Source organism: Clinocottus analis, unplaced genomic scaffold, assembly GCF_023055335.1.
Source record: "Clinocottus analis isolate CAN_PGR_092001 unplaced genomic scaffold, fCliAna1.0.p SCAF_11, whole genome shotgun sequence".
Lineage (NCBI taxonomy): Eukaryota > Metazoa > Chordata > Actinopteri > Perciformes > Cottidae > Clinocottus > Clinocottus analis.
The window spans coordinates 6,600,555-6,616,716 of record NW_027175832.1 but is presented as its reverse complement, the minus strand read 5'-3'; the positions used below and the strand labels follow the sequence as shown (position 1 = coordinate 6,616,716).

Genomic DNA, 16,162 nt, shown 5'->3' with positions numbered 1-16,162 from the left:
TCCTCTCGTCTCGTAGGACCAGTACAAGTTTTGCTACGAAGTGGCACTGGAGTACTTGAACTCTGGGTAACGCGCCACCGAACCCACCAGAGACTTAAAGTTTGGGACTTTACAGAAGGCGGCAGCTCACATGTGTGCATTGTGCTAAGTGCGTGTGCGTGTGTGTGTGTGTGTGTGTGTGCGTGTGCGTGTGTGTTACCGACTCCACAGGAGAGAGGGATGCACACAACCAGACACGCAGCTCTTTTTTGACCAGCTCTCTTCTCCTCGATGGGGAAAGCTGACGGGGTTGTACAGTGTTCTGTTTCTGTCAGTACCGGGAAGCCAGCAGGAGCTCAATGAGGGTGTTTTTTTTTGTTTTTTTTCCTCCTCTGCTGTGAGTCTCCTTCTCTCTGGATCCCTCTTTCTCTCTGCCTCTGTCTCTCTCAGCCGCCTGTAGTCCCGTGGTTGTTGCCTTGATCCTCATTGGACGATGAGTATTAAATATTCTCCAGTTTTCCGTGGAATGCGATACTGTACATAGCGTTAACGTGTTCATTTGATTCGCTCTGATTTCAGTTTTATGTTCATTATTATAAGTCATTAAATGCAGGAGCTCAAAGCCTAAATGTTACTAAATATCCTGTAAATTTCTGACTTCTCGATGATTATTGCTTAATACTGTATGTTGGGGACAGCTGGCTCAGTCTACATCTGCTTACCTTTTTTCCTGTACAGGGATCCAAAGCTTTATTTGCTCTTCCATTTGAATTATTGCTGTGCATATTGTACATATCTCTGTAGATTATTTATTCACAGTATGTACTTGTTTTGTGACTCGCAGTAAGTGACAATCATATGTTCTATAAGTTCGGTTTATTGACTGTATTGTGTGCTTTTTTTTTAGTCACTTGTGTGACGGATCAATTCCACTGTAAAGAAAAAAAGATATTATATAAATGTATCTACAATATGAACGTTGGATTGTGTATTTCGGTCTTGTGGATGGAGCTGGAACAGATGACGTTAGAGGGACATCTGTTGGAGCGATGAGGAACAACACAATCACTTCCGTGTTTGCAACTTTTCAATGTGCCACGATATTGATCCGTTTTCATATCTTTAGTTATAATGTTATGCAAGTGGTTAGAGTTATGTTTTGAAGTGTATTTGTTGAATGTAATTATACAATTTAAGTTCTCACAGGCTAATTGGACAACAAAACCACCACAAAAAACTGTCTGACTTGTTACTCTGCAGTTCAGATGCTGCGTATTGGCCTCAACGTTTGGTGAGAATATCAAATGTATCATTGTGATAATGTTGAAGGCAATTTGGTCAAAATACAGCAGCTTTGTCAACATCTCAGAACAAACTGTACAACCGATAAAATGCAATATTTCAGCAATTTTAAAGGAACCATATTTAGGACTGAGGAGGATATAGTAGCAGAACAGGAATATAATATGCTATATGAAATACGTAACTAAATATCCCTCTTGTGAATTTTAAAGCTTTTAAGTGTCTTAAAAAATGCAGTTGCTCACAAGCGAGTTTAATGAGTCTACAAAACATCGTCGCGCCTTTGCGGCCTCATTACTCACGCCACCGTGGAGTAGCTCCTTCAAAGCCCGCCGTTAGCTTCGGCTTATTGCATTCACGCTTCAGAAATCAGAAAAGTGGTTTGTGGAGATTCACAAATGCTTTTTGAATCATTTGTAAAGTTTATGTTCCTGAACAAAATGTAAGTATCTCCCATTTTTTGTTTGCCAAAGTTTATTTTCCCACATCATCCCAAATGGATATATCTCATTGGCTCTCTGTGGAGGGAACCCGTGCGACGCCGACCTCCGGCGTTTGCACCACTAATGGAGGACGAGGTCCCCACATGCGCAGCGTGCTACCACTGGTAGCGTGCAACCGATGCTACCTGCTGGAGGGTAATCGTGATACATATTTAAAATGTTAGAGAGGCGGTGATGTAACTTTTTGGTAAGGCATGGAAAGGTAAGTTTGTTTGTTCAGCACATTTCAACAGCAGGACAATTCACATGAAACCATTAAAAGCATCAAAACATAATACAGGAGAAAACAAGATTTGAAAACAATTATGAACAATTATAAAACATTTAAAACAGTCAAAAAGCAAAAAAAAATGGAACAGAAGTTGCCGTGCAGTGTAAGAAATAAAATGCAATAGTGAGATGCAGAACGTAATATCCTTAAATCTGGTTCAATTAAAGGCAGCAGCGAGCAGAAAAGTCTTCAATCTGGATTTAAAGGAGCTGAGGGTCTCTGAGGGTCTCAGCAGACCTGCAGCTTTCGGGAACCTTGTTCCAGATATGTGGAGCAGAAAAGCTGAACGCTGCTTCTCCATGTTTAGTTCTGACTCTTTGGACAGGAAGTAGACCAGAACCAGACGACCTGAGGGGTCGGGATGGTTCATAAGGTCGCAGCAGATCACACAAATGTATTTGGGACCTAAAACATTCAGTGCAGGTGATGTGTTGAGACTCTAGTATTTATTGGTGTATTGGGACACATCATAATTTAGTGTTGCTCCCTGAATTTTATTTCAAACTAAATCCAGAAGTTTTAACCTTGAAGAAATGTGTGGTGTACTTTACATCCGGACCATCTGCACACTTCTTCTCAAAAAGTCTTTCCAAAAACATGCTTTACAGTTTTGGTGACTTTGAGAAGTTGGAAACAAAGGCAATATTCAGATTTCTACAAATGTTTGAAAATTAAATTATAAAACAATTGACACCAAGCTTTTAGTCTTTGTCCTAAGTGCTGGGGAAAAAAACTGATTTGGTTTTCAGAGTAGAAAGAGACAAAGACTGACCTCTAAAAAGCTTGTCAAGGACTTATAGCACAATAACAAAAAACTTCAATTATGCACTGATGTCCAGCAAAAGTGGCTTCTCAACTTAACTAGTAAATGTAGAGGAAGGCTTGTTTGAAGTGGATTCATCCATTCATCTCTATTCCAGTTACACCGTGTATAACGTAAGGGAGTTCTGCATTCCTACGAGAGAGACAATATTACACTAATATGTTTGTCTAATAAATGAACTAGATTTTTGAGTGCACTATTGACAAATTATTTGTTTGCATTGTATTGCATACATTATATATTTGAAATAAATAATTGTTGATTAATGGTTAGAAAAACTTCTTGGAATACCTCCAAAAAAAAAATCATCTTTGGAAACAAATTTTGTATGTTTATGAACGTCTCTTGGTCCAAGTTGTGGATTGTTTCTGTAAAAAAAAAAAAAAAAAAAAGGTTTAGTACATCCTGTTCCTATGTACCAACTGTAGAAACATTATTAGAGACAAACATTTTGTGACACAGCTCGATATGAGATATGAGTCTCTGCTGCTCGGGCTCCTCGTGTCTCTGCTTCTTTTGGGTTTGTCTCCCTCTGGTGGAAAGAACCTTTCCTGCACTTTCTTCCAGAATATCTCCTTTACTGCAACATTTCATGTTATCATTCAGTTGTACTGACGTGACCGTGTGTGCGTGTGCGTGTGTGTGTGTGTGTGTGTGTGTGTGCGTGTGTGTGTGTGTGTGTGTGTGTGTGTGTGTGTGTGTGTGTTTGAGTGTGCAAAACATTTTAAGTGGCACTGTGGTAAGTGGTACCGTGTGCAACTGAGTAACGTGCTTGTAATATTAAGTACACATATTTTAATAGTATATGTATTTCCTTGCAAAGTCTAAATCAAGGTCAAACCTAATTATACCCTGACACTGCTGGCCAGCAGATTAGCAGACATTATACAATTTATACAATAGTCATACCTTTATATAATATATATATATATATATATATATATATATATATATATATATATATATATATATATATATATATATATATATATATATATATATATATATATTATTTGAAAATACATTTAAATATAAAGATGTGTATATATATAATAGAGAGAGAGAGAGAGAGAGAGAGAGAGAGAGAGAGAGAGAGAGAGAGAGAGAGAGACATAACACATCTACACAAGTTATTCCCGATATAAAATTCCTTAGGGAGTGTCAGTGTGTAAAATGACAGGAACTACTTGCCTATAAATGTTTCTGGTTATTAATTAGTACAGTTATTTCCATTGATTGTTCAGTGAATACGAAGCAAAGAGCTAATTTGACACTGGTGTAAAGAATGAGGACCTGCAGCAGATAAAGCTGCAGCATAGCTTCAGACCACATGCTGCAACACATGCAGCGTTTAACCACAAGAGGTCAATGTGAACATGCTTTCAGTGGCATTCTGCTACTCATAGCAAAGTAAGCATATAGACCTGTAAATACGGTTTGACACAGTTCTTGTTTTATTTGAGCCTATTATTGTGCAAATACCATACAACTCTTTGCAATTCTACTGTCATTAGTCCAGTATTAAAGCCGTGGACTTTGATGACTAATAAGCAGTCGTCAATGTTCGGTTCTAAGCGTATTCCATTTCTTAAAAAAATGAATGAACATTTGGCTTGTGTTGGCACTGAACTAGTTTATATGTACTGGCTGCAGCAGGGCCATGAGGAATCTCTAAAAGGAGGAATCTTTGGCACATCTTCACGGAAGCTGAGCGTCTCATCTTTTCCCCTCACACACTGCTCCAGTCGGTCAGAGCCGCGGGCGCCGTGGCACCGGGGATGGTTTCACATTTCGTTGCTGCGCTGCTGGTGAATAATTTCTCTGCTCACACAAGGAGAGCGACTGGGGGCTGCTCCTGCTATCGAGGCATGAAGTGAGAGGAGCTACTGGGAGAAGCCACACCAGATGTTCACTGAGCTTAGTCGCTGTGCGCGGCAAGCTGCGAGCGGCTAGCTGCGAGCGGCTAGCTGCGAGCGGCTAGCTGCGAGCGGCTAGCTGCGTGGGCACACCGCTCGGTGAACTTGATCGACCTTTCCAGGAACCGCGAGCGGCTAGCTGCGCGCGGCTAGCTGCGTGGGCACACCGCTCGGTGAACTTGATCGACCTTTCCAGGAACTGCGTCTGTATGCGTCTGATCCTTCGTAGTTTCTTATTCAACCGTGGCACGACGTCAGTGAAGACCGGCGGAACATCTCAAACGCTGACGGGCGAATGAGGCAAATTGTTTTGAGCTTCCCGCCGCAAATTTTGAGTTACTCGCGTCCATCTGCGTCTTTGCAATGACTTTGTATGTAATCTTCTCGTTTGGTGTGGACACAGGAAGGAAAAAAAGGTGGAAAAAATGAAAGATTTTGAAAGAGTAAATTACTGTATATGCACTATTAAAGATATACATGAAAAATATACAATAATAATGAATACAATAGTTCTTTCATCACTCGCTCCTTCCAGAACTATTTTCCTGTAAATCACCGAGAGCTTCGAGCTTCTATGTATAAAAGCTTTCATGATGTAAAATGAATGTGACAGAACCAATAACACACATGATTTCACAGAAAGCTTTTCATTTCCATTTCAATATTGACATGGACTCTTTCTATACAAGAATTAAATATATATATAGAGAGAGAGAGAGAGAGAGAGAGAGAGAGAGAGAGAGAGAGAGAGAGAGAGAGAGAGAGAGAGAGAGAGAGAGAGAGAGAGAGAGAGAGAGAGAGAGAGAGAGAGAGAGAGAGAGAGAGAGAGAGAGAGAGAGAGAGAGAGAGAGAGAGAGAGAGAGAGCCAAGCGAGAGCACTAAGGTGGGAGGGAAAATAATAAGAAAAATTGAATTAAGAGAGTTAATGATATGCACAATTAAACATATACTAAGAGCCCTAAGGGGAGGAAAGGGAAAAAATGAGAGCAAATTAAAGAGTTAAACATATCGCAAGAGCCCAAAGAAGAAATTAAAGTTACTCGTAGCTTCATTTCACAGCCTGACTGTAATTTCATAACGAGAGTGAGATAACCTTTCATCCAGGACATCTTATAGCAGGAATCAAGTTTCACAATTTTCCAAAATGGTAGGCATTACATTTGTTGATGAATGTTTCATGAGTTGCAACTGAGAGGCCCAGGGCCGGTGTTATCGATGGCGCTGCGGCTTGGCATAGCATGTCCAGTAGATGGCAGTGTCGTGCAGACAAAGCTCACAGAGACACACCGTCAGCTGTGGAGAGCTCGATCAAGCACTCTGTTATAGACTCGATTTACCTCAAAGCTCATATTCAAGTCAAGTAATTATCACGTTATCCCCTAAAGAAATCAGAAAAGGGTTAATGTACAAAATAATGTATGAAATGGCCTGATGACAATAAGCAGATATTTCAGTTAGGATGTGTATTGCAATGCCCATCATTCAGCACATGTATGCACATGATGTGTGTCACAGATAGATACAGTATATAATGTTGGTCTCCATTGCTGTTATGCACATTGAAGTCATGAACATCATATTATTGTCCGCACACCCGGTCTTCTCTGCGCGAATGTAACAATGTAATAAATAAACCAATAAATATGTAATGACTCCCCAATTGCTGATGAAAGATTAAGTGGTGTGTTTTCTCATAATCAAGATGCTCGCTGAATTGCAGGATGCAGAATGCAGCCTCCTTCAGTGCAAGCATCCAGCACACACACGCACACACACACACACACACACACACATACAGCATTGCAGATTCTCACACGTGCACACGCACACACACTCATGCAACAACTGCAGATCCACACACAGGTCAAAGGGTAGCTGAAGCAACTGGAGGACAACAGCCTGTTTCAATCTCCAGGGACTGGATTATTCTCTCTCTCTCTCTCTCTCTCTCTCTCTCTCTCATCCGGCCTTCATCTCTTCACCACCACAACCCCCCCTCTTGCTTTCCTACCACAAAAACAATCGCACACCGACTGGATGGCAAATCTGTCTGAGAACAGAAATGGACGTTGACCTCACTTGCCCACACGTGGCTTTCCGCTCTGTATGTTTTAATTGACGACAACAGACTGGGCCGCATGCGGCCTGTGATTTACCGCCTTTAAATCACCTCTCGCATTCATCTTAATTTGGCAAAAATTGCAAAAGCTTCCAATCAGTCCTGCATCCCCGTTCTTCTTTTGGAGAATGATGCAGCAGCTGTTTTGAGCCGGCTTCCAATAATTCCGGGTATTTGCTTTCAGTTCCAGCCCTGCCATTGAGCGGGGAGCGAGCGATCAATCAATAGACCAGCTTAACATACAAAAAAGCGGGCCTGTCTCGGTCTTACATCCGAGGCCAATCCATATCTCATATTTCCTCCATGATGGAGAGGAGGGAGTGAGATGTGTCCTCTCCCCTGACATTGTCCCCATCCCCTTGACAGTTTGATGGGGATTGCATTGTCAGCCTTCTGGTGCTGTCGTGCTCTTGGTTAGAGGCTGCATGTGAAAAGGCTGGAGAAACAGTCTTCCCGGGCACAGATGTGCCATACATATTTCAGTAGTTTGAGACTACATATTTTAGAAGTTGCAAGCTTAGTGTCAACTCACAAGTGGATAGCCTAGTTTGGTGTATGGCTGGGATATTGCATCACTTTCACCATTTTTTAAGCGGATCCAGCAGGCAAAAAGAATATCCGCACACACACACAAAAACACACACACACACATGCTGGTGTTAGAATATCTGTCCCCATCATTTAAAAAATCCTCGAGATACAACATAATATTGGGAATCTGCCCAAGGTCAAGTCCTCATCTAATGCCCTGCCACTGAAGGGGAAACTGGCGGCTTGGCCCCGGTGTTACGTGGCAGCCGACAGTCCCTCTCTACATAAGATCAGTCTGTTGCCATAGCAGCCCCGTAGAGCTTTCCTGCCATCAGTCTAGCAGTGAAGATGAGTGAACCAGCGGTGCCCCCATCCAAAGAGGCCTGCATGTCTTCATCTGTTGCCATGGCACCATAATAGCGTTCTAGATAGATTTGGCATGGCAGGGAGTCAGTCCCTTTATCTTCCAACGCATTATATTGAGCGGCGCTCGCCTGTGTTCGGCGCTCCGCAAACATGGTGAGCCGACAAAGGGAGTTGAAGAAGGGAGAAGGTGTCAAGACAGTGCATCTTGATGGAGATCTGGAGCGGGGCTCGGCTTATGGGCAGCGTGCTCATCGGGCGCTAATTAGGCGGTAGAGATGTTGTATGTCGGGGAGACATGCGTGACAAGGGAACTGTCTCACTTTGTGTTAGAGAGAGTGGTCGTGTGCAGTCAGACGACAGCACCAGCGGTAATGTCGGAAGGAAAGGAAATCAGAGACCGAGGATATAGTTCCATGTTGTACCATGGAGTAGGTTATTTCGAAAAGAAAAGCATTTAATAAATCAGTTCAGCCTGGATTAGACCTGCGGCCAGTTTGCGTTCTCCAGAGGGGAAAGACAGTAGAGAGAATGTTTCATTTCTCACTCCTTTTGAGCACCACAGAAGAAGTTCCAGTCGCATCTGTTGATCAAAAACCTCGACAAAGAAAAGCTAAACTACCTGCATGACTGTCTGCTGTTGCTCACTGTGAAAAACATGTCATTTTTTTTGCAATTTCGTCTGTTTTCCCCACAGCTTCTCTCGTGGTTTTAATGAGGGACATATTCAAAGTACACTAACGTGTTTACCTTGAGAGGAAGGTTGCTGTGTTTTTCAAGCGCTTATCTCATTGCTCCGAGCGTGTATATCTAGCCAATCAAGATGACCTCACATGCAACCCTATGCAGGCCGTTCTCTGCTGTGCAGCCTTGTGTGCCGGGCTTGTAATCTTTGCCTGTAGTGAGATGATGGCAGTGCTGGGATTACATCCATCGCTCCCACCATTTTCTAACCTCGACGAGGACAAAGAGGAGGATGAGCATGACTCATGTTTGGCTTCTTGAATCATTTCCCAAACCGACGCTGCTGCTGCCCTGCCCTCTCACGGGAGGGAGAAAACTACATGTGGAGTTGTACAACTGGGCCGCGCAGAGTTCTCTCTCACACCACGTCATCGTTGTTTTCTCTCCTATATGGTAAAAGAGGCAAAGTTCATCATCATGGAGACTAAACAGCGGGGTGGTTGGTCGTCTTGTTACCGCAAAGTAGCCGATTCGATCCCCAGTTCACACGTCGAAGTGTCCCTGAGCAAGACACCTGACCCCTGGCTGCTCACAGGGGAGCTCACTGCTCCTTAATCAAGGGTGGGTCAAATGCCGAGAAGATTTCCCCCAAGGGGGTTAATAAAGGATAATTTATTTATTTCTTCTAATAGCCATAGCGTCTCTGTGTTAACGCTCCTATCTCTGCTTCTGCAGGCGTAACATGGGGGGGAAGAGCAATTCTCAGTGGTTGAGACCTGTGGCTCATACAGATAAGAAGATGGAAAATTCCTTGTGGCAACTTAGTCAAACATGTCAGTCAATTTTTTTTTTCTTCTTTTTTTTGTATGACCTGCCTTGTCAGATTTCCTTCCAGATGTAAAACATAAAATTGTCAACATGAGCAGAAAGCCAACTGGAGGCTGAATCAAACCGGCGTATTTCATCGATGTGACTGTGAATAAGCTGCAACTTCATGTGTTTTTTTCCCTCCATGAGTTAGACTGTGTTCCCCTGGTGACCTGATACTAACTTATCAGAAATATAACGCTACCTCTGCTAATTAAAGCAGCATTGCAGATGCTGCCAAGCTCTACTTTAGGATGGCAGTGGTTGTTTCAAAAGAAGAAACGAGCATGTAGAAATTACCTTTGGTAAGTGGAGTCATTTTGTTTTTGCATATTTTGTGTTTCTGTGTGAATAACCGGATTGGGCTGATCGGTTGACCCTTGGGCAAACCCAGTTTTGCTCTACTGTTCACCCTTCCTCTAACTGTTCTGGCTTCACAAGGGGGGACAGCTCGTGGAGGGACTCTACATTCCCACTCAGGATCAGCGCCCGCACCACAAAATGGCCGCCGCGGTCGGCACTACATCTCCCAGACTGCCTCATCCCTCACCCAGCTGCGGATGCTTAAGGCACCTAATTGAGGCAGCGCTGGAGAAGCGTGATCAAGGGTAGATAGGAGAAGCCATGAGGGGGAGAGGAGCAGGACAAGTGGTATGAGCACGGACAACTCTGTGGAGGAAAAGAACAGGGATGGCTCCAAGAGGATCGTGTCATAACCTGGACTTTGCTGTGTTGAGTTTTTGTTTGTTTAAAAGAACCACTTTCTCCTCTGGGATGCTTTATGTTTATGTAAACATAAACCTTCACCTTCATTAGCTTCTGGTTGTGCCTGTTTTTCTGCTCTCTTTGCACTGCCCCACCCTTGTCTGCCCTCGGTACAACCCCCTGACACTACACTGTGAATGCTGGTGTTGGAAGCGGTGCAAGAACTAGGCCTACTCGAAACGTTTTCTGAAGTAAAACTGTTAATACCGCACATTAAAAGCACTGCATTCAAGTTTACTGTAAATTGAGGAGCGAAAGAGGCATCGTCAGCTCAATGTACATATATTTACAGAATCTCTGCTTAAGGTTGAGTGTTCAATTCTAATATGACGCCAGATTGTTTTATAAATAAGGCATACTAATTATTATACTTTGAGTAAAATCTGAAGTGACATTTCTCTGTCTGGTAAATATAGCACTACAATGTTTTCCTTGTCGTCGAGCAACTGACTTGCTTATTTGCTAAGTGCAATTTTCTTTTCAATCAACACATTTCAATCAGTTTCCAGCCTAGACAGATCAATTAACTTTCAGGATTGCTCCAACTCACTCTGTGTTCATCCACAGTCAACATCAGACATAGAAAGCAAAACTGCAGCATCCTCCAGTCCCTTAAGAGAAGAGAATTGTCCAAGATCCTTGTTTCAGCCCACGCAGGTCATTAGACCAGGGATTCTTTCCATGGTGGAGAAAGCTGCTCTGTGCTTTCTCGGCCTTCCATCTGATCTCAATCCTCATGAACATCCGTCCATCATTAGGACCTGCAGCGCTTCATTCTGCACATACTGCCAAACGTATGTGTGAGTAATCTATCTTGTTATGTCAGGCTGTGCAGGGAGGTCCTTGGTCACTCTGTCTTGAAGCATTTCTTTGCAGATGTAACGAGGCAACATCTGGTGGAACATTCGTCTGCCCCTCAGGGGGGAATTGCCTTCAGGAACTCCGCCCTCTGAAAGGAGCCGTTTAAGCCCCTTAGAGGCAAATCTGTCACTCAGCTTCAGCGATGAACAAGTAGACGGAGCTACGCTAGCGGCACCGACAAATGAGTGGAAAAGGTTTGCTTTTTTTGATCTTCTTAACGAGATGAACGGATGATCTGTCCAGCCTCGTGTCAAAGACGGTTGTTATGAAACGACGCTGAGGGGATTTTCTTGTCACGTGGAAATGAAACAATTGTGTTTCATTTGAATGTTCAGATCTGTTAAACTCTTGATTGTTGACAGTGAGCTCATTTATTAATGGGCCTATGAAGAACACAGTGATTTTATTTCAGTCACGGCTAATTTCATGAGAGCGTCGCTGAGATTAGTAGTTAAAAGGAATGAAATCGCTATATAAATTTGCTGCTGGAAACTCTGCAGGATGCGAATGATGCTATTGAGTTGAGCTGAACAAAGATCCCTGTGAGACATTGCAGTCACTCACCATGCCGTAAACGATTCAAGCTGTTTTGGATTACTCTGTGGCAGACATTTCCCATGATCTCCAGCGCTGTCGTGACAGTGCTGCAGAAACAATGATATATTTCAGTGAGGGTTTCAAAGTTTGAGTTTCCAGAAACTGCCAAAACCAAAGAATAAAGACATTAGTTAAGAAGGCTGGGCATAAGATGCACAACACAAACATTACAAACTAATATAAAAAAAATATCAAATGGTATACATGACTGATAATCAGCACAGACCTCCGCAAAGACTAATAGATAGATAATAGAATAATAAAATAATTCTGTAAATGCTGACCAGAGTGTAGGCCTGCTCACACCTTTTATATTCATAATACTAATTCAATTTGTTTCATCAAATCACAAATTTGCTTCAGAGGGTTTCCAATATGTAAAATATACAACATCCTTTGTACCAGGACCCTCGTATTAAACCCAGTTACCCAGTAAGTTATTTACACATCCAGTGCAACATCATTTGTGGGAATTTCATTTTAAATTCACTCTTTTGATTCCCACATTCCTGAGGGAAATATCTGCCTCTTTAGCCCCCAAATGCTCCACTCTGTTCCCCAGTCAGCTGCTAACTGTGTCTGTCTGTCATTTGGTGCTGAGCAGGTAAGTTACTGTGGGTGTTTAGAGATTTTTCACTAAAAATAGCTGCCTGCTGCGGCCGAAAACAATGCTACGAGTGCGGTTAGAGTGAAACGTAACAGTGAAGCTACACATTGGACAGCTAGGAACTTCCTCTTCACTGATTTATGTAAAAACAAGATCCATTTATACGGTGAAGAGTTGACGATGCACAACATGGGCGCTGCGTGCATTAGCATAAAGCAAAGTCAGAGCAAATAAGCAACTGCCTGCGTCGATAATGCAGTTAAAACAAAAGAGCCGATCAGTCATTGTCCTACCACACTCCACTGCTCTAAGTGTGTTTCGGAGTAAAGTGATGAGTAGGCACTCTCACAGGACCATTTGGCCAGTGTACAGCCTGCTTTGTTGTATTTCTCTCACTTACACCGACTCCACACTCCATTTTTCTGTCTCTCACTTGAGCTCTCTGGAGCAGCAGAAGGTGATAACAGTATACAGTGTACAGCATGTCTTTGTGGTTTTACGCAACATGTTCTGCTGGCCGCACTTATTATGCAAGGAGGATAGTTGGCAGTGTGGATTGTTTACTATAATAACCAGCAAAATGTGTTTTTCGGTGTTGTGTTTCCCACAAAGATCAGACAAGTTAGTATTGTTGATTCAGACTTTACAGGCCAAAGTCACCAAGTGAACCAAAACCATCCAAACATCAAATGGTTCATATTTCAGTCAGAACCAAAGTGGTGGACATTGCTATCCCAGCATGGCTAAAAAATATATCTCAAGTAAGAGACTTCTTGTAACACGTAACTGCAGAGGATTTTTTATTTTCCAAATCTCGGTTGAATCACTGCAACATCCTCCTCCGAGGGTGCTTTGTTTTTTTTATATACTTTTTACGTTTTACTAGCTGCTGGAATGTTTATATATATATATATATATATATATATATATATATATATATATATATATATATATATATATATATATATATATTACAAATGAATTACATCTTAGGAGGGTGAGCGCTTGTCCACTAATTGGAAGGTTGGTGATGCATCCCTGGCCCTGCAGCCTACATCTGGGCAAGACACTGAATCTCAAATTACTGTAAGTGTGCATGTGAATGTGTGTTGTTCCCACTGACGTGTTTTGTAAAGTGTTTTGAGTGCTTGCTGAGACTAGAGTGGTATAATAATGGAGTCCATTTATCAGCTCCATGGGTGTAATTATTCAAAAGATTAACGAGATATAAATAACAAACACAATAAAACTAATTTACTGCTAATGTACATGGTATCACTGTTGTGAGCACTTTTCAATTTCTCTGGGGATATTGTTGCTTTTACGGCCTCAAACTGTTTGAGTTCACCCTCGCGCTCCACATTTCAACAAGAGCTGTGATAGAAACCCACTGTGTGCGCTAATCGACAAGCAGACAGCAGACATAAGCAGTTAGCAACTAGCTGGTTAGCATGGTGGAGCGTGTAGCAGCTACAGAGCCAGACATTTCCCTGCAGAACAATAACTAAGCTAAGTGAATGTTGGGCAAAAACACAACACCAAACAAATGTTAATACTACTACTCTGTTTTTGCTGGATGACACAATAGGCAATTGTTTGCTACAACATTCACCATACCAGCTTTATAGGGTGATAATATGTCAGGGTTGTGTTTACAGCACGTTGCTCCGCCCCACCTTGGCTGAAAATCAATTAATGTGGTTTCAACATTGTTAAAAAACAGACTTCCCTTTGATGTTCTCTGCTTCCTTGCCAAGAACAATGCCCTCAATAAGTTTCTCCTTCTCGCTCTTTGATCAAAACTTTACTTTGCGTTGCTTTGTGCCTCTTCCTCACCACTCTCTTCTCTTTTGATATCTCTTTTCAGTACAGACGATCAATGACAGAACAGGTTGTGTTTCAATGAGATCTCTTCCTGATCCCGGAGACATATGACAATAACTTATAAACAATATTTATGTATTCTAAATAATGCTGCCAGTGAGTTGAAGAAAGCTCACGATCATACCGTTTATGTTTAATTTGATTCATTTTCTGCTTGTTTGTGGTTAATACATGTCTAAATATAGGTAAATAATCCAACATGTTGGAAGATATCATCTATGGCTTGAAGATGAAGCCGACTTTTCTCTTCACAATACCACTGACATGCCGTTACAATTCATATTATTCCGTTTGCTGAGGAAAAGCTATATAGACTAGCTTCTGAATACACTCGGACAGCTACGATTTTCAACAGTCCTTCCAGCAGCAAAGGTTAATTTGCCCGATAACACAAATGAGTCAGAGCCCTGGCAGGCATTAATTCATTGGAAAATGCTGATTACAACATTAGCATATAAAAAGATGAATGATCTCAAACATACTCAGATAAAAGCAGTCAAAAGTGGTTGTGTTAGGTCGACCACCGAGATGAAACTCTTTTGATTGGAAATACGTTGTCAGCCAGTTGCTACACAACTGGGAAATGTTGTGATGGAGATAAGTGATTAATGTGCTAAATATATGCATTGAAAAAAAGACTGTATTGTCAGATGAGCAAAGAAGAGCAAATCAGTTTTTATATATTTATTATATTTATATATTTGACTCTCCAATGTCAAAATAATACTCCAAGCAGTCACATCCATCTATCTTTCACTGATGTCTTTGTGTCACTCACTCTGGTGACTCAGTTCTTTGATATAATTACATAATCCAAAAGAAGAAAACACCGCAGAGCTCTCTTGTTGGTCTTCCATCGAACCACCTATAGTCTCCAAAACCACAAAGTTGAGGTAACACCATATGTGTCACACAACTGAAAATAGAAATACGAGTGAAGCTGTGAAAAAAAGACAAACTGGCCACATTTGCCAAAAATCCACTTAAAGGGTTTTGCTGAAATGATGAATGACTACTTTTGTCATAGCCTATATATTCTTAAGACTCTGTATTATCTTTTTTTTCAGACCCAATGGTCTGGTTTTGAGAGGAAAAAATGGAAAAGACATTCAGTTTTGTATTCCTCCATTAATGCTTCAGCTACTAAGCATCCAAGAAAATAGGACCGCATGTCAATATGTTTGCTTTCCCACCCTGCACCCTTTGACTGTTCTGAGAAGCAGTGACGTAACTGAAGGTCACGCAGCCAATGCCGAGACGCAGCATTCCTTCCACTCGGTTTACCTGCTCAGGTAATACCATGTGACTGCTCCTGTAGCCATGGCAATGAACCCCTGCAGATGCCCTCGACCCTGGCTCGTCTGACGGGCTGATTAGCATGCATGGATGAGGCCTGAGCTCTGGTCCTGTCAGCTCCTGGCATGGGCTCTGGCTCACCCCTGCAGAAGACCCAGCTGGCTGCGTGCCTCCCTCCCATCACGCTCACGCCTGCTGAATTCCACATGACTGGACTCGTCCTGCAGGACGCAGAGACCGTGCGCCTGTACAGTGACTGTTTGTGCCAGATTGTCTCAGTGAATCACATGCAAAGATGGCATCTTTCTCAGTCGAGCCTCTAAATATGCAACCGAAAGATGAGTTTTCCCTGGACATGTGGTCCTGTTGTAAAAAACGGACAATATGGTATTTCATCATACTTCCTCTCGTCTGTTAGGGCGAGCGCTTCTCTTTGGTTCCCACGTCCTTTGCCATTCTGAAAGTCACGCATTTTGACGGGGGCAGCGTACGACGACGTCAAGCTGGAAAAAAAAGAATTCTCCGCGCGAACCCCGTCAGCTGTCACTTCTGCCCTCTCATTTGATTCTTCGCTGCCTCTGCGCCTGCCCTCCATCCCAGATAAAAAGGACGCTCTTCTAAGGTGTTTCGTGAGGCATTATAAAACGGTTGCCATGGAGACCCAGTCTGAACAGGCTCCACATACAGGCAGCGGAGTAGGAAATGACAGATGCGATATTTTTCATTTTTTTAAAAACAGCCTTTTCTCTTGTCGGCACAGTCCGATGGGCAGGCGCGTTAAAAAGCCAAAGATC

At 42.3% G+C, this 16,162-nt stretch overlaps 1 protein-coding gene across 8 annotated transcripts in view; it reads left to right on the top strand.

The window, feature by feature from the left end:
- Positions 1-906, top strand: part of LOC137804160 (receptor-type tyrosine-protein phosphatase mu-like) — a 137,970-nt gene extending 137,064 nt beyond the window's left edge. For all 8 annotated transcript variants that reach the window (XM_068603231.1, XM_068603282.1, XM_068603265.1 and 5 more), the window contains one exon: positions 17-906. In XM_068603231.1, coding sequence (XP_068459332.1) covers positions 17-70 — 54 coding nt within the window. In that variant the 3' untranslated portion in view covers positions 71-906. The remainder of the gene's footprint in view (positions 1-16) is intronic.
- The last annotated feature ends 15,256 nt before the right edge of the window (positions 907-16,162 follow it).